The 21,803-nt window shown below is 43.3% G+C and overlaps 1 protein-coding gene across 1 annotated transcript in view; it reads right to left on the bottom strand.

The window, feature by feature from the left end:
- Lrp12 (LDL receptor related protein 12) overlaps positions 1–20,962 on the bottom strand; it is a 73,128-nt gene extending 52,166 nt beyond the window's left edge. Inside the window, exon 1 of the mRNA XM_059247206.1 lies at positions 20,832–20,962. Within this exon, the coding sequence (XP_059103189.1) occupies positions 20,832–20,910 (79 nt within the window). The 5' untranslated portion in view covers positions 20,911–20,962. The remainder of the gene's footprint in view (positions 1–20,831) is intronic.
- Between the last annotated feature and the right edge of the window lie 841 nt (positions 20,963–21,803).

The raw sequence follows: 21,803 nt of genomic DNA, 5'->3' as shown, positions 1-21,803 counted from the left end.
TGGCTCATCCCTATCTTTTAACCTTTATCATTAGCTTCCCCTTTTCTGTTTTACCTTAGACATCTGGATTTGGCTTCTGAAACCCTGACGTTTTCAGCATGATGTCCCTGTCTGCAGCAGTCTACTGGACTACCATCAGCTAGTGTGTTAAGCCCTATCACTCAGCTCAGGAAAGCTATGTCTGTGTTTAGCATAGGGAAGTATCTTTCTGTTTCTACAGCACATCAGATCAGTACTAACTTCTGAACATATACCACAGCCCTTATCATCTCTGGGGGTGAACAATCAACCACCATAATTTGTGTAATTAATTCAGCTAATTCAATTCAGCCGACCCTAAGTAGCTCAGGCACGCTTCTGCCAGCCATGCTGTCACCTGGAGCACCTACCCCGGTTTCCAACAGTAAGCTTCACAAATGCTTACTGATTCAATATTCAAGGGCTCAAAATTACAGTTTTAAAATAAGGCATAAAATACCCTTGGGGTAATTAAAAATTTGGTTTTATGTTACAGTTGTTAAGAGGGTAAACAAAGATAATGAAAGGAATAGGAAAGCCTAAAAAGAAAGGAAGACAGGTATTCCTTATGGGTGAAAGCCACAAGGAAGAGAATTCGGGTAACTGTCACCCTGGTTAGAAGCATTAGAGACCACTGTTTGGCAACAGCCTTGGGAGTGTAAACTACTTGATAAAGGGCTTTGAAAGCTGCCTGAGGAAAGGCTCTGTCTCCGCATTGGTGTTAACGACCTGCTAGGGCGGAGCAGGAAGGAGGCGGCACCAAGGGAAGCACATGGTGCGACCCTGTCCATCTCCAGGACTCCTGGACTCACCCTTTGCTTACCGACTATACTTTTAATAAATATGACTGTTCCCTTTTCCCTCCCAGTGAACAGCTAGCTGCCCACTTACCTATAGAAAGCTTATCTCACAACTCACCCACTTCCTATGACTAAAACCTTCATCATCCATGGGTGGGCAAGACGGCTCAGTGGACAGAGGTGCGTGCAGCAGGCCTGACAACCTGCATTCAATCCCAGGGTTCCACAAGGTGGCAGGAGAGCGCCGACTCCTGAGAGCGAGCTTCTCATCTCCACCAGAGTGCTGTGGCCTGAGGATGCCTGCACTCCCACACATGCATGTGAGCACACAGATACACACACAATAAAATCCTACAGAGATACCACATAGGAATTTATCCTTTGTTATGTAACTTTAAAAATGATCCTATGTAAATGTACCTATGTCTGTTATGTATGTGTGCTTCCTGGAATGAAAGAGAAAATATCTTACATCTATCTGTATAGGTCTGTGTGTGCGCTCATGTGTTTGTGTGTGTGTGTGTGTGTGTGTGCGCGCGCACATGCACATGTGAAAGCCAGAGGAACTTGGGGATCATTACGTGCGGCCCACCCTTTTACTTCTCGGGGGTGGGAGGGTGCTGTTCCTGGATGGGAATACACCAACTACGTCAGGCTGGTGAGCCCTAAAGATTCACCCATGTCTTCACCTCCCTGGGGCTTGGCTCACATGTGTGCACTGTCACACCTGGCTTTCTTGTTACATGGGTTCTGGGATCAAACAGGTACAAGGCAGACACTTTTCCAACTGAGCTACCATCTCAGCCTCACCAATATGATCATTTGCTGGTTTCATTTTTGCTGATTTACTTATTATGGCAAATATCTGAAATACATATTGTCTCCAGTTCATACAAACAAAGAAATTAAAAAGCAGTAACTGTTGACAGTAACACAGATAGAAAACGTACTATGCAAGCTTAGGTCTATCCTATTACAAAAATCATGCACTTAACTCTCTCTGGATACCTCCTAGGATGTGAATGTGTCTTACTGCAGCTCACGGTTTCATCATCTGCACAACACTTTCCAGTTATGTATCTTTCATCTCAGAGCCATCTTGGGAATAACTAACGTCCAGGAGGTTCAAGTCCAGCAATTGAACTGACAACACTCATCTCCTGTTTACTGGGGAGTGGAATCAGGTATGAAACACCCACCGGCTCTCGAGCCACCAAAACTAGAGGATGGAGACTCATCCTGGGCCGGCGCTTCTCTGTAGATGACATCCGGATTCAGTGGGGCAAGAGAGAACTACTATGATTACACTGACAACGAACCCAGGGACGAAGGCATTTTCCAAGGGCAGGCTGGTGCTAGGAGCTGCCAAAAGCAAGCTACCCGAAAGCCTGCCACACTTAGGGAAGTGTGTAAGCCTTGTAGGCCTACGAGTCTTGCATTGCCTACTGCTTTTGTTACCGTCTCCATTGTCTTCTTGTGAGGTATGTTAAAAGTAAATGCTGAGTATCATTCCCCCGTGTGTCTCAAAGCACAGCTCTACTTACCTGTAATGCTATTAACCAAGATCTTAAAGAGTCTGGATACCATTTAATATAACTAGGCCATAATCAGATTTGCCTGATTATCTCAGCTGTCTTTCCGGTGTGCTCATACACAGCCTTCTGCAAAGCCTCAATGTCCCATCTGGTTACTCGGCTCCAGTGGCTCCCAACCTGGACTGATCTGTCTCCCGTCCACAGGCCTGACTTGTTACAGAAAGGAGAACAGCTGCTAGGTGTCCACATTCTGTGGCGTCACTTCCTTTTTAGCTCACTCAATTCTGTCCACCTAGTTCAAGGATCAGCCAACACTTTCTGTACAGGGAGAGCCTCAGTATTTCAGGCTTTGTGGTCAAAGCCTGCTGCAGGCATTCAGCTCTGTGACTGCAACACAAAAGCACCCAACAATATGCACACAAACGAGCGGCCGCGTTTCAATAAAAACTCTTCCCTCTAAGGTATTTGCTTACCCTGAAACATTGTTTCATAAAGAGAAAGCACACAAATGTTTAATTCTCTTCTCACAGTTGCTTATTTTCAGAGGACAGAGAGTGCCAGCCATCTGTCTGTTACAGCGGTGTGTCTTACTGTAAGCGGACACACACCACTGGGAGGAGTAACAGGTTTCTACACATCTGGTGCATTCTTATCCCGTCTCCGCACTTCATCCTCACCTCCAGCCAATGGACGGACCTCTTACATCAACTCGGGCCTGCGTCCTTCTGACATGAACTCCTAGTCCCTGGTGGTTTCCCTGCTCTGTAATGCAGAATGATCCAGTCATCTGTTGTTTTCTACACCACACTGGAACCAATCATCCATCCCATGACCCTGAATCCTTTCAGTGACAAATTGTACTTAGTGACCATAATTATGGCTCTGGCTGTGCTCACTGCTATGGTGCTATTATTATAATAGTTCATGGGGAAGGCATTAGAAGATGGGTAATCTTAAAGTCTATGAGCAAAGGCTTAATGTACTCAAATTCTTCTAGAAAACAAAGCTTGGCTGCAACTGAATAAAAAAAAATTCTCTGTGGCTCACTTACAGGGCTAAAATATATGATCCATTTTGAGTTTGGGGGAAAAAGATTAGATAAATTATATATAAAGCATTCAAAGTAATAATTAGTAAAAGAGAAGCATTCAATACAAATTGGGTATTATTTTTATTGAGAACTTTAAAAGCATTCCAGCCTTTGACCCAGTAATTGTACTTTTACGGCTCAATCATAGAAACACAAAAAGCAAAGAAAAATTAACAAAAGCTTATCAACTATAGTATTAGTTATTAATGTGAACAAAATTATAACTAATATAATGATAAACATCAAGAAAACAGTTTATGGAGAAAAGATCTCTCCAAGTTATAACACATAATACCCCAAACACATAAGCCAAAGATTAGCATTTCTGTTAGCTAAGCATGAATCCTCATTTCACTAGCCCTAACCAGTCTTGTTTTGTCTTTATTAATGATTCTGAACATTTGATAGAACAGTTTGATTTTTACTTATTTGCTAAATTGGTTGGTGGTGTTTTTAAATGCTTCTGAAGTTAATCTTTCTAACTTTATTAACTATCCAATTACTGTTCCTATATGTTGTCATTTGTCTATCTACTAAAGAAAAAAGAAAATTAACATTTGGTGTAGAAAGTATTTGTGTGAGTCATTTAATAGCTTTACAACAAACCCTGAGGGAAGGTAGTATAAAAATCCAATAACCAAGTATCTTGCCACTTAGAAATTTCAATTAAGAGCAAACTGGAATAAACTCAGAAAACATTAATAATCTAGCATCTCTGGCTCATCTATCAGTAGGCTCACAAGCCGATAAGTTCTAGTAATAAATTAAAATGGATAAATGCACGGAGAATTAAATCAGCTTGTTTACAAAGAGTCACTGACTTGAGGGAGGAGGTCTCTAAGCAACACTGAAGCAGCAGCATGGTGTACTGAGGAGCAGAGATCCTACCACAGCACCAATGGGTAGACAATGCCAGACCAGTCGTCCCTGTAGCTCTCAGGGTTCCCAGCTGGTGAGGCTGTTGGTGACTTTTCTTCTCCAGCAGAGGAATAAACTTCCAGGTTGGTACCAGCTTGATTTTGCCATGTCCTATGCCTCAAGTATGAGGTGTCTTTAGTAGCAGGGTCTTACCATCAAGTTCTAGAGGGTCACCAAGAGCAACAACAGCCTGTAATGTTTGGGGGCGTGTCTAGGGGACCCCACTGACCAACAACTGGAGAAGAAATAATTCATACCTGGCACTGGCCTTTTTATTTGATAGCCTATGGTATATGCCTGAGGTAGACATTGTCTATTAGAGCATAACCCCATTTTTATAACCACCTTTTATAAATGTGTTTGTATACATTTAAAGAAGCTTCGCTTTTTCAAAATATTAAGTAAAAATAGGGGTGCAGCACAGAATCTGCACATTATCTAGGTTCAAATCCTAGCCTTCCTATTTGTGGTTATGTGGCCTAGGCTAAGATGATGTGCTACGTGCCTTGGTTTCCTTATAGATACAATGTAAATAATTAGTATTTAGGCTGACCGAACTGTTAGTAAGCAAATGATTTCGTGCTGTATATTTAACCTGAATGGTAGTGTCTCCCCAAATTCTCTCGTTTCTTCTAAGGGCAACTATTCTAAGCATTAGAGCAGTACCCACATGTTCAAGTGCCCCAGTCTTCCTAATACCATCACCCCAGGGATTGGGATTTTAGGGTAATAATTTAAGGAGACACTAGCATTCAGATTACACATACAATACAAAATCATTTGATCACTAACAGTTCTGTAAGCCCACATACTATTATGCGTATAAGGAAACTGATTAAAAAAAAGTCACAGTGAAGAGGGGAAGGGAAACCTAAGCAGTGAAGACAGGCATTGAGAATGCGGTTCACTTAGTGCAACTGGTCTGAACATGTGTCTAGTTTTTGTCATTGTTTTTTTTTTAAATCATTTTTGGCAAAACAGAGTAGTATAAATTTATAACCATCCTCCTCTCATCTTCATGATAATAAAGTGTTTGCTACAATAACTTAAATGTTACTATAAGTAAAAATAAGGCTGCTTATTATTGCTACTTCTATTCATTTTTTTTTTTAAATAACGGAAGGTTTTAGTTTGCTAAAGACAATTTGCTAAGGACACAAAAACAAAAAGTCATTTAGTCGACTAGCAAAGAAGAAATAAACCTCACTGTTTTCAGGTATAACATGATCGTGTATATAAAAATCTCAAGGAATTAAAAAAAAACAAACCCAAGTCTATTAATGCTAATAAGTTCAATAAAGTCATAGAATGTCTGAAAAATATATTTGCTGTGCACTAATAATTTAAAAACCAAACCAAGATAATTCAATTTAAAAATAACATACTAATCTATTCAACAACAACAAGAATGTAAAATCTATATCCAAAGCATCACTAAAGAAATTAAAGAAAATGGAAGAGAACCCCTGCTCAGCTGTCCCCAGCAAAGCCGCTCTACAGAGTCCATGTGACCCTATGAACATCCAGCTGCCATCCCCGCAATGACTAGAAACTGATGAGCTAAATCTAAAAGACAGGAAAATTTAAGGAATCAAGAATCACCAAAACAACCTTGGAAAAGATGAAATTGGAGAATTCATATTTCTTAATTTGAAAATGTACTAGGAAGGTGATTCGTTAACAGTGTACTGACATAGGAGTTAATTGTCAATTTGACAGGTGAGGGTTTATCTTGACTTCATTAATTGAGACGGCCCAACCACTGCAGGTATGGTGCGTCCTGCACTGTGGGCAGCAGGATGCACTGATGTCCGTTCTCTGCTTCCAGACTGGAGATGCAATGTGAGCACCCATTCCACCTTGGCTCCCCAGCCAGGACACACCGCCCCTGAACTGGGAGACCAAATAACCCTTCTCTCTCACGTCACATTGGTCAGGGTATTTCATCAGAGCAATGGGAAAGGAAACTAAGACAGGGATGGACAGATGACAGCAACGGAATTAAGAACCAGGAAGTATGTTCCCAGTGTTAGGTCAGCTGACCTTTGACAGAGGCAGGTCAAGAAAATTAAATGTGGAAAAAGTCTTTTCAACAAATAATCCTAAATGGAAAGCCACAAGCACAAAGAATGAGCTGACCTACCCCACACCATATTAAAAAACAAACAAACAAGACAAAACGGAAACAAAAACAAAACAAAAAGGCTCAAATGTATCAGAGATGTTAAAATAAGGGCTAAACCACACAATTCCACAAAAAGAATGAAGAAAAGCACAGGAATAAAGCGTGACCTTAGATTCGGAAATACACTGTGAAATACAACATGAGCCTACACCACAGAAGGAGACACAGATAAATCGTAATTGTTTAAAACTGAAAACACTTACGTGCTGAAGGACACGTTAGGAAAGTGAAAGATAACCTACAGAACAGGAGAAATATTTCCAAACCATGCACCAAAGGTTTCTAATTCTCACACCACAACAACAGGAAGGAAAGTAAGCTAACTGATTGGAAATGGTCACAGGATTTGAACAGACATTTCTCCAAAGAATATACACACAAGCAGCCATTAAACACGGGAAAAAAGCAAATCCACCTCAACATCATTATTTTAACCACAATGACATCCACTTCACACCCATTTAGAGTAGCTAGGATAAAAAAGACAGAGCAAAGCATGAGTAAGGAGCAGAGAATGTCACGCTAGTGGGAACGCGAAACAGCACGGCCGTTTGGATAACAGTCTGGAGTTCTTCACAAAGGCAAACAGAGTTCCAATGTGAATGACGACGAACTCTTCTGCTCTTTAACACCCAAGCAAGGGAAAGAACAAAAAGTGATGGCTCCTGCAACGCCACACAACATGAATAAACAAAACGTGACATAGCTATAGAAGAGAGGAGGTTTGGGACAAACCAGGAGTGAAGTACTGAGTCATGCCACAGCATGGATAAATCACAAGAACAACACACGCTAGGTAAAAGCCAGGCTTAAAAGGTCATCTATCGTTTGACTGTATTTCCAGCAACATCCAGAACAGGTCAGTCTAGTGACAGAGCTGTTTCATGGTTTCCAGGCTGGCGAGAGTGCTGCACATCACTAATAGGTATGGGGTTGTTTGTTTGTTTCTGGAGCTGAATCAACTATTCTCAAGTTGGGCAGGAGTGATGGTTGCCAGTCTGTGAATATACTAAAAACAACTGAACTGTACTCTCGAGGTTAAAGTTTAAAAAGGTTGCTGTCCAAAGTACATATTTGGAAATAAAAGGCGAATAGGCAGGCACAGTGGCTCACCCCTCCAATCCCATCACTCTGGAGGCTGAGGCAGGCAGACTGCCATGAATCAATTCAAAGACAGCCTGTACTACAAGTACGTTCCAGAACAGCCTGAGCTATAGAGTGCGAGTGAAATCCTGTCTCAAACAACCAAGAAAAACTGGAATACACAGTGACTGAGTGGATTACTCTAAGAAAGAAAGGCTAGTGAAATATTAAAACACTGGCTGCCCAGTATGGTGCAAGCATGGAATCCCAGTGTTCTAGAAGCAGGTACAGGTGGGTCATTAGTTCAAGGGCAGCTTGAGCCACACAATTGAGACCCGGTCTCAACTCTATATAGTTTGGAAAGATAAATACAACACTGTCTTTATTCTCAAATAAAATTAAAATGTTGAAAGAAATCCCAGAAAAAATTACAGAAATACCCCTGAAACTAGTAAGACAGCAATTATACTACACACATGAAAGTAACACCTAGAAGCAAATTTAGAAAAATTATCATTTCCTTTTTTTATTAAGAAATTTTCTATTCATTTTACATACCAACCACAGACCCCCCTCTCCTCCCTCCTCCCACCCTCCAGCCTTTCCCTCCCCGAACACACCCCCCATTCCCACCTCCTCCAAGGCAAGGCCTCCCATGAGGAGTCAGAAGAACCTGGTACACTCAGTTGAGGCAGGTCCAAGCCCCCTTTCCCCTGCGCCAAGACTGTGTAAGGTGTCCCACCATAGGCAGTGGGCTCCAAAAAGCCCACTCATTTACCAGGGATGGATCCTGATCCCATTGCCAGAGGGCCCCTTAAGCAGATCAAGCTACACAACTGTCTTGCCTATGCAGAGAGTCTAGTCCAGTCCCATGGAGGCTCCACAGCTATTGGTCCACAGTTCAAGAATTCCCACTAGTTTGGTTTGGTCATCTCTGTACGTTTCCCCATCATGATCTTGATGCCCCTTGCTCATAGAATCCCTCTTCTCTCTCTTCAACTGGACTCCTGGAGCTCGGCCTGGTGCTTGGCTGTGGATCTCTGCATCTGCTTCCATCAGTTACTGGATGAAGGCTCTATGATGACTGTTAGGGTATTCACCAATCTGATTACTGAAGTAGGCCAGTTCAGGCACCCTCTCTAGTAGGCTAATAGTCTAAATTATCATGTTCATCTGATAAAAATTTATTTCTATGTGTATTCTGTACGTGCACGTGTGTCTGTGTGGTGTGTGTGTGTGTGTGTGTGTAGGGAGTAAGCACGCATGTGTGTGCAGATGCATGCCTATATGCAAGTGCAGAGGTAGAGGAAGACATTGGGTGTCCTGCTCTACCAGCATCTTACTTCTGGGAGACAGGGTCTCTCCCTGAACCCTGAGTTAGGCTGGTGGCTAGTAAGCCCAACAATCCTCCTGTCTGCTTCCCAACAGTACTGTGCTTACGGGATCATACAGTCATTCCTAACTTTTTACATGAGTGCTGGGGATTTGAACTCAGGTTCTCATGTTTGCTGAGCCACTTTTCCAGACTAATACTATCATTTTCAATAGCTGCCCTCAAATAAAATAGTTAAAAAAAAATCTGTATCTATAATAAAATCTAAAAAATACCAACAAAAGAAATTCATGACTTAAATAAATGGAAAGATTCCATGTTCATGGAGTAGAAATTAAGACAGTGAAGATGGCAATTTTTTTCCCCAGAAAGCTCTAGAAGTTTAACCCTATATGATTAAAAAAAAAAAAATCTAATTAGGCTATTTCCCAGACAAAGATGAGCTAACTCCTCAACACGCATAGAAGGGAATGAGGATCAGAACATCAGAAAATTTTGATGGAGAATAAAAGTAAAGGATTATACTATCCCACTTATGATTAATCATAAAGCCACAGCAATCAAGTCAGTGTAACAGGAAGCGATCACACAGGACAGTGAAAGTGAATGGAGAATCCAGACCTGATCCAGCAATATGGTGACTTAACCTGCTAGAAGAGCAACTCAAATGGAAAAGGGCAATATTTTCAACAAAGGATGGTGAAACCATTGGCCAGACGAAAACTTCACTCATAAAATGATAAATCAAAATGGATCACAATGTGCAACGAAAAGGTTTTAGAAAAAGAGATCTGTAGTTGGGTAAAGCCAATTATAACCAAAACTAATTCATAAAATAAAATATTGATAAGCTCAACATCATCAGATGTAAAACTTTTGCTTTGTCAACTACCCTTTCTAGAAGACAAGCTATACATGCAGGAGGAAAATAACACAGAAGACCCCTAAAAATTCAACAGTGAAATAAAAAACAATTGAAAATGAATGAACTGACTACTTCATTCAAGATAGCAAACAAGCCTGCCGAAAGATGCTCAACACCATTAGCCACTTAAAAATGCAAAATGAAACAGGAGTGACTGATACGGAAGCTTCAGAGTGACAAAAATAGATAATGAGACCAAGACCTGGTGAAGTCCCACAGCAATGCAGTCGTCACACACAGCTGGTCAAAGCAAGCTGTCAGGCACTGTGGAAGACAGCTTAGTGATTCCTCCGAGATTTGAACACATGTATGAAACGTAAGACTCAGGAACCCCACCCATAAATATTCACTCTAGAGAAATTAAACCTATATGTAAAACCTATGCATGAATGTTTAGTATTACAACCCAAACTGGAAGCAACTTCAGTGAACTGATGATAAAAGCTCAGGTACATCCACACGATGACATACTGCTTAACAATACAAAGGGACAAACTTTTGATAAATGTGACAATGCGATGACTCTCAAAGTTATGCTAATTAAAGGAACAAATGGTTATGTACAATTCCATTTATATGACATTCTCAAAGACACATCACTATGGTGATGAGCACATCAGTGCTTATCAGGGGTCAGTACATGTGGGCAGCAGGCACAACCATCAGGGACTAGCAGAAGGAAGAAGTCCAAAGTGATGCAACTGTTCTGTGTCCAGAATTCGATACCAACTGTACAAATCTGCACACGTTAACATTCACAAACCTTACAACAGAGAAAATAAGGTCAGTTTTCTCCATAATGTTAAAGGTTAAGAAGTAGCCCTCTAAGAAGTGAGAACGCAAGGAAATCAGTATACCATAAAACCAAACCAAGAGCTGAAGAACAATTAAAATGGAGACACGTGTGTGCCAAGTCTATTCAAGAAAACAATGACACGGCGAAGACAGATAGGACTTAAGAATGATAAGGGCGATAATCACAAATGCAGAAAATGTTTTAAGAGAATACTATTCTTAGCTTTAAATCAAGATAAACGTATAGATGAAATGACTATATCCTAGGAAAATATAAATTAGCAAATCTGACCTAAGGAAGACACTGGAAACAAACTAACCAAGGGGTTATCCCTCCAAGGGCATCATGCATGCTTACTATACCCCTAGGAATGCTAAGAAACCTTTAGGAAGTGCAATGTCTGATATTAAAACTAACTCCCTACTTGGATCAGATTTTTGTGTGTTTTGTTTCTGACAGGGTGTCAGGCTGGCCTTGAACTCCTTGCTCTCCCTGCTTCTGTGCCACCACATTTGGCTAGACTAGAGACTAAAAATAAAATAGTAGAGTAAAACCATGGACACATCCTGTATTCCAATTCTAAGTTTCTCTAGTATATCCACACATATGCACAGTAGGCTGACCACAGTTCACGATGTGTCACATTTATAATAAATCACAAGAGTTTAAAGGTTCCTAGCACAAAAAATAATGAGATGGAATGCTAATTACTCAGACTCAGATTTGATCATTACACACGGTCTTTATACATATATACACACGGCATACACACATACGTATATATGTATGTGTGTGTGTGTACAGATGTGTGTGTATACATATATATATATGATTTTGATGCTACACTCCATAAATCTGTATAGTGTATGTCAATATAATTAAAAAAATAAAAAAACACTAAGGCACTTACTGTAATTTGGTAGAAAAGTAATGTGGAGTTGAGTTAATTCAATAAGACAATTTTATATATACTCATTATGTTTGTCCTGTGGCCTATAACGATAGCCATCTATTTTAGCTGGTACTCATAGAGAAATTGCTATAGCAGTGTTAAGAAGAAAACTGGTTGTTTTGTACCCTAACCTGTTACTCAGTGTCGAGTCTAGAAAACAGGTGCACTGTACCTGAGGGGACTGAAGAGACTCTCAACCCCCTGACTTGAGCTCAAGTCACATTTCTTGTTCTGGTAAAACGCCTCCCTCCCAGCTCCTGCCAAGGGCCTCAGCTCTCTTGAGGCCACTCCATTTCCTCCAAGACCTAGTCCGAATAGGAATCTACTACTTCCTACAGGCTCATCTCTATTATCTTGTTCAGTGGAATGAAGTTTAATCACAGTAAGAACAACAACATTCTCTTCAGCCGTTCTTAAGACAAAACCATTCATTTCTGCTCTTACCATAGGACCTATACTGCTCATAAACAAAACTCACTTTCCCAACCTTAAAAGGCAAAACAATTACAACTCAAACACTGGAAAACACTTCGGTACTGCTCCGTCCACTAAAATCAACAATGGAAGGAATGGATGAGCAGGTATGAAAATCAGGCAGGGATGGGGAAAGGTTAGGTTACAAAAGTGAACTGGAACAAAGGGAGAAAGAAAGCAAAGGGTGACTGTGGACTCATCATACAAATGCAAAGTCTAATAAATATTAGTCAATGTATTTCAGCATAAAATGTTATCATTACCATGCTATGGCACTCTCATGAATGTGTAAATACTTCAACATTAGAAATACCATGAATATAATTTGCTTCAGTTATGGGTAAATGAATTCATTTATTCAACAAGTACTGTCTGCTACTATACAAGTATGTTTCACACACAACTAGAGCTTCACCATAATTTGCACAAACGTAAAACAATTCCATTCTTCTCACTGGATTTTTTTGTTGTAGAAAATATGTATCATTTAACATGTTTTTATTTATCAATGTATAAATGGCAATAACATGTTTCTCACTGCCATTTTAAATAGATTACTATGAACATTTTAATTTCTATTTTGGGTTTAAGTAGCTCCAATTTAAAAATATTCTTTGGATTCCCAGACAACTGGCTCCTGAGACTTTTAAGCTGGGACCTGACGCCGTACTGTACTCCACATTCTACTTGCTTTCCACTGGTGCTGTCAGCATGGGTTGTTTCCGGTCTGGGATGACAACGAATAAAGATACCGTCAACTCTAGCATGAGCCTTTTGACACACAGTGTGCACTTGTGCTGAGTTTATACCTAGGAGTAAAGCTGCTGGGCCACAGGAACATTATATTCCATTTTAATAGACACTGACTTTTTCAAGTGGCTAGTGAGCATTTTAGGCATGGTTAGCCGAACTGAAATCAGCCTTAAGTATAAAATTTACACTGTATTTGAAGACTACATGAAAAACATAATTAGAGTATCTCATTAATAATTATTTCCTATTGATTTTATGTACAAACAATAATGTTTTAGACACACTGGGTTATTTTGTCTTCTTTTTAAGCATGGCTACTGTTGAGTATGTGCATGTGTACATACATAAGCTTTATACTGTAGACTTATATAGTTGAGATGTTTATAATAGCTTTTGAGAAGCCAAGAAAGACTCTCAGGGTAGCAGCTTCTAAGGAACGCTGGAAGACAAGCAGGAGGCAGCCTAGTGCAGACAGTGAACAAGCAGGAGCTACACCAGATGGAGGAGACAGAAGAAAGAGTGTGTGCAAAGGCCGGGAGATGAGAGACACACACAGCATGGAAGGGCTCAGCAGAGGAAGGGCAGGGATGGAGATGCTGCTATACTTTCCCCTGATTATTTATGTGTGTGTAGGTATGGATGTGTGCATGTGTGCATGTGTGTTCCACCCTAGCATGTGTGTAGAAGTCAGAGGACAACCTGTGGGGATTGAGTCTCTTCTTCCATCATGTGGTTCTTGGAGATCGAACTCAGGTTGTCAGGTTGGTGGCAAGTGCCTTTCCCAGCTGAACCACCTCACTGGCCGACTGATAGATTTTATGCAAGAGTGACATAAACAACCCTGCATATATTCCAGAAAAGTCGCCTGAGCTGTATGTGTGGCATGACTGAATCCATCCTGGACTAGCTGGCAGCTAGTGTAACAGTGTAAAGAGAATATTACTAAGAATAAAGTGACGGGCCTCTACAGATAGAAAGCAGAAGGAGAGCGAGAAGAAATGGAGCACAATCACTAATCCTAGTTTGTCTTTCCTGAGGAGGCCACTTCACACCGACTACAACAAGTAACCAAGGCACTTTCTGTGTGTGTATAAAGCTGTTTTATATTCTACTCGTAAGAAAGGCTTTGGTGTCATGAGAACAAGTGACCAAAACCTTGACGATCTGAATCACACTTCAGAATGCATTAGGTATATGCACTCATTTTGCATATATCTTCCTTGTATCTGAAAGGGTTAAGTCCCAACCGCTAAACACTCCACTGTCTCACTTCATTCTAACACTGAAGGGTTGAGACCATTTTTATATCTCTAAAAACTGAAATTCACTTAAGCAAAGGAGGTATTAAGTTGGACTCCTTCAATTGTGAGAGCACCAGTCTAAAACAATTTGACTTTGTCATACTGAGTCTAGGCAGGGCAGTGCATTATAAAATATTTAAGAAGAAAACTGGAGACCTGTTCTGTCAGACTCATTTACGTTGATGTTCTGCAACCTGCTAAAACTCTATCTTCTAGAAATAAGACAGAGGATCCGGTAAAAAGGTGAGAGGTCACTTTATTCTTCCCGATTTCTTCTGAAATCTATCAGTCTACTAATATAGTCTTCACTTTTCCAATGACATAAAACAATTTTTATTGATCTCTTACTTTTAAATTTGGGCAAAATGATACTTAAAATCTAGCTTCCGTACTACCCTTGGATTCTTGCCCGAAACACTCCTAAAGACGGAGAAAGTTATGTTCTATACTCAGTGGGGAAAAAGGAGCTTGAGAGCTGAGCCTTCCATGAGACCCTTAATTTTCTCCTGCAGTCCATCTCCTCAGATGTTCCTGTCATTGTAGAAACTCATCACAGTACCCCCCCTGGTGGGTAGCATGGACAGCATCACTCTTCACACTGAATGGCCTTACCACTGTCTTTTCTAGACGGAGTAACAGACATTTCCCGAGGGTCCAAACTGTTAGACTGAATGGGAGGAATGGAAATCACCCTCAGTGCATCTTTCTCCTCTTCGTTCTTAACTCGTGATTCATATTACACAACTTCAAGAAACATATAGTAACAGTCAGCTGCAATTACATCTTCCCACCCCAAACCTATGTACCCAAGTACAAACGCACCCAACTTCCCTCTCCTCCCTTCCCTCTCTCAGGGAAGAAAAAAGAAATACCCCTATTTATTTATCACCAAGACAACACCCATCTACCTCAGTTACCACCAGCTTGTTCCAACCACCTGTGTCTTCCACCAGGCTTACAGCCAAAGTTGCCTGACCACTCTGCCTACTTCAAATGTTCTGTACTGTGTAGCAAAAGCGATTACTTCAAAATAAAAACTGTATCACGTTAAACCTTTCCAAGTTAACTTTAAAAATAAAACTCAAACTTTACAGGGTCTTCAAAGCTCTCAGTCCCTATTGATCACCCTCGTCTCCCCCACCTCCCCTGCCATAGACCACTCTGCTCTAGCTAAAGCAAGTCGATCCCTGTATCTGCCACACTCCAGCGCTTCCACACCAGGCTTTGCTGATTCTAGGCCTTTCATATATTGCTCCCACATACAAGGCTCTCTGACTATAACTCTCATAGTTCCCTAACATTTAGGTCTTATAAATGTCCCCTATAAAAGACATCCATCCCTAATCACGCCATCATTTATTATCTCCAAGCTTGTTAGTTTCTGCCAGAGAACTTGCAACAATTCACTGACTAGAGTGTGAGCACCATGAGGGCAGAAGCCATGTCCAATAGGTAGCATCTAAGGGTACCAGAGAGAAGTAGTCAACAAAAGTGAGTAGAGAGGGCTAGGCTGTAACACTGACTACTTTCTAGTGATATGATCTCAAGTCAATTCCCAGAACTTCAATTTTCTCTTTTATTAAAAAACAGGTGAGACCAACTGAAACTATCCATGAATTATGTCCAAGAACAGATTTGGTAACAATAATGCTGGAAGCTTAATACAGTAAATGTCAGTTTCCTTCTCTCTCTTCTAAGGGTTAGGTAGTGGGCCCTCACTAAGCTAATTCAGCATATATATATATATATATATATATATATATATATATATATATGAATGATAGTAGTAAGTAGTGGACATCTATCAACTGCTCTTTAAAAAGGAGGAGGAAGTAGGACTGAGGAGAGGAGAAAAGAGAAGGAATCTTAGACTTCAGAGAGATCAATTCTAGTTCAAGTCTTCAACATAGAACAACCTTCATTTACTTATAAAGACTTGCAGCAAGAACATATTAATGCTCATTTTACAATTTCAAAGTCAAAGCATTTTCTATTTGCTTAAATGTACACAGATCTCATCTGTACCCATCTCCTGTTTAACTTTCATTCTTTAGTTAATATTGCTGACAATATTTTTAAGAAAAAACACCAACTAAGTAACAACAAAATACCTGAGATCAGAAACAGAAATTCCCTTTACTTCTCCATAACTCTTAATTTTTCTATTCTCAAAAAAAAAAAAAGAAGTCTTAGCACAGGCCCGGCGGCTCCATTTGTACTCAGCAGTGAGGAGTCTGGAACAGGTGGATTGCTGTGAGTTTGAGACCAGCCTGGGCTACAGAGTTAGACCGTGGCTTTAAAACATTTAAGGTTTAATTTAAAACATCTTCTTCTAACTGCGGCTCGCTTTTCAGCTTACTGTCCCTCTTAGATTTTCTTCAGCGGAGATTATACTTTCTAGGAACCTTCTAGATCATTTACTACACATCATTCCAATCTCTCCCAAGCTCTCCCTGGAATGTAGAAAGCTACTCCTCTAAACATTGACATTCGGTACAACCACCCAGAATTGTGTGGAATGCGATGCCCATCTTCACAGTCTCCCTAGGACACAGACATCATGTGGATCCTGAACTCAAGGAAGGGTTTATATTAAGCAATTGATTCCGTTTATTCAACATATTTTATGTAATCAAGCTTGACTTTCCCCGAAGTCATTGGTATCAGCTTACACTCTCCCTTCTGTTGCAGGTATTTCTACCCTTTTCTAAAGTTAGAGCTTCTAGTCTCTCCTTAACTGGAAAGTTGTGAGTGCTGCTGAGTGTTCCATGCGAAAAGATTCATCCACTAAATATAAAATAAAGAGGAAGAAGAATAGTATACCCTCCCACAACATCTAGAACGGCAGGTCACAATAAAGACTCTTAGCCATTATCATTAGCTGCCAGTTCAAATATGAATGTCACACAGGTCAGTCAGGATGCGTTTTTACTGCCACTGAACACTTTAGCAGGAAGTTACAAAAGCTGATCACCTGCAACCTTCGAGGCAATTTAGAAAACCACAGACAAGCAAAGCAAACGTTCTAAATTACATGCTAAGGCTTCATCTAGGGCAGTGCTCATCGAATGAAACAGCGAGTCCGGAGTCGAGTCCAGATCAGCAAACCAGGGAAGGTAGGAAAGAGGGAGGAATAACAGACAACATGCCCGGTGTATCACAACCCACGGGCGTCATCTTAAGAACTCTGTTTCCCCGGATCTATCTAGAAAGCAGTGTAAAATGGACTCGAGGGTCGACCTGAGTGGCCGTCAGCACACACTGGTCTAGGAGACAGACAGGAAAGGAGAGAGCAGTGGTGGGTGCTGTCACTGCGGCCAAACCGGTTTGGGAAATAAGCAAGACTAAGATCTAATGACCGGAAGAGAAAGACTGTCAGAACTTCCACAGTGTGGCAAGGCAGGCAGGCCCAGAGGAGAAGCTGAGCAGGGCTGCCCTGCCAGTGGGCCCTGGATAAACCCAGCTAAGCTCTGGGGTTCCCTAATGTTCTTACTCCTGCAAACTTCTACAGAGAGCAGCTGTCGACCTTCACTTTCTCCTGTTCTCCTGCCTAGTCCAAGCTAGTCAAGACAGGAGAACAGCTGGAGTGTAATTAGCGCTCCTAGGACAACTACCTCAGAAAACACTAACTAGGGGTTGTCGGACTTCGAAATTCACTGTATATTTTTACACAATTTAAAGGCCAAACAAGACCTTCCTTGGCCTCTAGAAAGATAACCTTCAGCTATAATAGTCATATTTCATAGTTCACCAAAAATAAATAAATAAATAAAAGGTCATGTAAAGAATATAAACACCAAGTAAGGATTTTTAAAGTGATACAAAGTGTTTTAAAGGTTCGTATTTTGGTTAATAGCCAAGAATAACTGAAAAAAAACCACCAAACAAACAAACACGTAAACAAAACAGCGTTGGAATTCTCTAAATGAGGGTCAAAAGCCTTCCTTACCTGGTCTATGTCAAGTTATTCAGAATATTCACTTGTTTTAACAAAACTAATTTATTTATTCATTCCTCTACTTGTGTGTGTGTGTGTGTGTGTGTGTGTGTGTGTGTGTATGTGTGTGTGTGTGTGTACGTGCACACGTGTGGAGGCCAGAGGACAGCTTTGTGAAGCTGGTTCTCTCCTCCCACCTAATGTGGGTTCCAGGGACTGAATTCCAGTCACCAGGATTTGTAGCAAACACCTTTACCGACTGAGCTAGCTCAATATTGTATATGTGGAGGTCAGAGGTCAGAGGACAGCCTCAGGTCTCTCCCGGGTCTGGAGCTTGCCTAGGCTGGCTGGCTAGCTAATGAGTCCCAGGGAACCCATCGGCTGTCTCTGCCTTCCCATGTGCATGACACCCCTGCCCAACTTTTCACATGGGTTCTAGGGATGGAATTTACGGAGACATCTTCCAAAATAGTTTTCTAAATATTCAAATGGTTCTCTCAGAGTACATCTACTATACATCACAACTATTACACAGTCCACTTACCCAAAGTCCACTGTTCCAAGGCGAGTATGTACTTTACCATCACTATAGTTTGTTTCCATTAATATAAACCCAAATCTGGGTGAAGAAACAGAAACACACACACACACACACACACACACACACACACACACACACACACACTCAGTTGTGTGTACAGAGAATGCCCCTAGCTCCAGAGTGAAGGTTCCCTTTTAGCTCTGTCAATACAGTTCAATGTTTTGTCCATCTCACTGCCTCCTATTTTCTTGTAGTTTGAAACACGAATGGCTGGAGACATCGACCTTAATCACCGGCTAGTTTTATAAATATGATCCCACGATGCTGGAAGAAAGGGGTTTTGGTCTCTGCCTTCAATTCCCCCACTGAACACAAACACCCAAATGATAACCCTTAGTAAAGTACCTACCAGAGGCCACTTTGCGTATTGATCTAAAAGAATACACCCAGGCCAATACTGCTCTACAGCCTCTTTACCTCTAAAGGCAAAAGATTCTTAGTTCAAATACTAATGGTAAGGGTTTTATTGACGCCTTCACTTACTTACCGAGTCTGATCAAACATCACATAAATTCAATTCTGATTACAGTGCAGGGCGTACACAACTGGACATTCCTAATCACCCTAGATTAAAGATTCCGCTCACTTTCCTTTCTCTTGGGCCATTATACCAAACCTAGAGCAGGACTATACTCACCTCCAGGCTAGAAGAAACAACATAATAGCTTATTGATCGTTGGTGTAGACCCAAACCCACAAGTCATCAGCCAGGTGGGGATGGAACTAACAATCAAAAGTCATACACTGGGTTTTCTGGTCCCACACAAACACATCACTGACAGTTACTACATCAGATGTGGAGGAACCCATCCTCCTGCCCAGAACAAAATGATACACCACGCAGGTGAGGGAGTAACACATCCTGAATTATACTGAAAAGACTACTATTTCTTGGCTGCCAGTAAATGGCAATTTAAGTCCATTATATTTTTCATGTAACATGAATTATCAGGCTTTGAAAGTAACCATCATATTCAATTCCACAGACAGATGTTTTCAAAAGAGATGCTACCATATGCTGGGGAATTACATGTTGACAGAAACCACCACCATTATATTACTTGAGTCAGTATTTGTGGCAAATGACTTGGGACTTTTTATAAGTAAAATTTGTCAAAAAATGGTAGCTTCAAATTGTTTTTTTTTTTTTTTCTGGAGAAATCAAAGCAATACTCCAAAATGTTAACATTAACCGTGTTCTCTGCAATATCCATTCAAGGAGTTACCTAATGAGAACTAAGAATGGTGAGGTCAGACCTGAGCTTGTTCAGGTCTCAAGTGATGAACATTCCCCCTAATTTCTCTTATCTCTAGTTCATACAGAGCACAGTCCTGACACTCCACCAGCCTTCTGGTATCCTTAAAGAAGTATCCCTAACCAGTTCGCCGCCTGGAATAAGGCAAGAGTGACAACAGCTGCAGAGGGCATGGATGAAATGAGAAGTGAACAGGGAGTCAGGGCAGACTCGCCCCAAGAGGGGAAGACTGAGGTGGGGCTGGAAACTATTTTCTGGCCTTCTCCGGCGTGCAGCTACTAAGAAAACAAGATCCTACATGCCCGGGACCCACAGAGCCCGGGGCACCGAGGTGGAGGGGTGGGAAGAAAGCGAGCGAGGTTCTTTTCCAGGGAGTGAGGACCAAGAGAGATGGGCGCGACGGCGATTTCCCCGAGCAGAGAACTTCCTGCTCGGGAAGGATCTCGGGTGGTGGTGGCGGCAGGACCGTCCCGGAGGCGACCTCCCCTTCGCAGTCTCACGGTCACATCTTTGTGCACCCGGCGGCCGGCGAGCGCTTGGAGGAGAGAGCCGCCGCCGGGGCCCTCGCGCCGGGCGGGGAAGTCCGCCCGTCCGCCGGCGTCCTTCTGCAGGGACCCCTGGCCCGGACCGGCGGCCCGCCTCCCTTGCCCCGAGGGGTCGGCGGCGGCGGCGAGCGGACCCGAGCATCCCCGAGAGCAGACAACCCTCCCCGCACACCCCGCGTGGGTCTTTGTCCCGCCGCGGCCGGGGTCCCCCTCGGGTCGCCCAGGCAAAGCCCGTCCTGGAGGCCTGGTGCCCGCCCCCACCCCCCCGACCCCCCGGGGTCGCCCCAGCTTTGTTCGGTCAGCGGGGCGCGGGGGAGGCGGACACTTACCGTACACCCCAGCGAGGAAAAGCAAGAGCCACGCCGATCCCCGCCGCGGAGACTCTTTTGTGCTCCAGCGACGGGCCATACCCACGGCAGATGGAGGGAGCGAGGAGATGGAGGAGGAGGAGGAGGAGGAGGAGGAGGAGGAGGAGCTGGGGCCAGACGCCGCCGCCGCCGCCGCCGAGCCCCTGGCTGCTCCCTGCGCGCTCCGCGGCGGCGGAGGGGGAGGGGCGGGGCCGTCCGCGCGCGCTCCCTCCCTCCCTCCCTCCCTCCCCGCCCGCCCCGCCTCTGCCCGCGAACCCCAAGCGGGCCGGCCTTCCCTGGGGGGGGGGGGGGGGGTAGTGTGGGGTGGGGGCGCGGGAACAGGGACGTGCTGAGCGCACACACGCGCGCGCGCGCGGGCCGGGCGCGAGGCTTTGGACACGGAGGGGGCTGAGCTGAGCGCGCGCGGCTCGGGGCCTCGCGCCGCGCGGGCCGCCGGCGCCGCCACCAGCCACCCGCCACCCGCCAGACGGAGCGCGAGCCGGCGCCCGCGCTCATCCGTGCGCTCGGCAATCCCCTGGCCCCGCCTGCCTGCCTGCCTTGGTTCCCGCCCCCCGCGCTCGGCTGGACTCGGCCGAGCTCGCGCCGATTCTCCGCCCCCCGCCCGCCCACCCCGCGCGCCTGGAGCCCGAGCCGCGAGGCAGCGCCAATCGATGTGCGAGCGCACGAACTCCGGCCGCTGGAGTGTTTCCCCCCCCCCCCCCCCCCCCCCCCCCCCCCGCCACCGGCTCCCGAGCTCGGGTGGAGTGGGGGTGGAGGGGGTGGAGGTGCTCCGATGCAGCTCCGCAGTCCCCGATCTTGGTGTTGGGGCCCACCCGGGAGATCCTCGAGAGTGTGGGTGGTCGGAGGCTGTGAACTTGGAAGTTCCTTACTGTGACCCCCGACCCTGCAAGCTCCCCTTGGAATCTGCCCTGGGAAAGCGGAGGGGTGGGGGTC

The sequence above is a fragment of the Peromyscus eremicus genome, chromosome 20 (genome assembly GCF_949786415.1).
Source record: "Peromyscus eremicus chromosome 20, PerEre_H2_v1, whole genome shotgun sequence".
In the NCBI taxonomy this organism is placed as follows: domain Eukaryota; kingdom Metazoa; phylum Chordata; class Mammalia; order Rodentia; family Cricetidae; genus Peromyscus; species Peromyscus eremicus.
The sequence above is the reverse complement of the archived record's forward strand: the minus strand, read 5'-3'. Positions and strand labels throughout refer to the sequence as shown.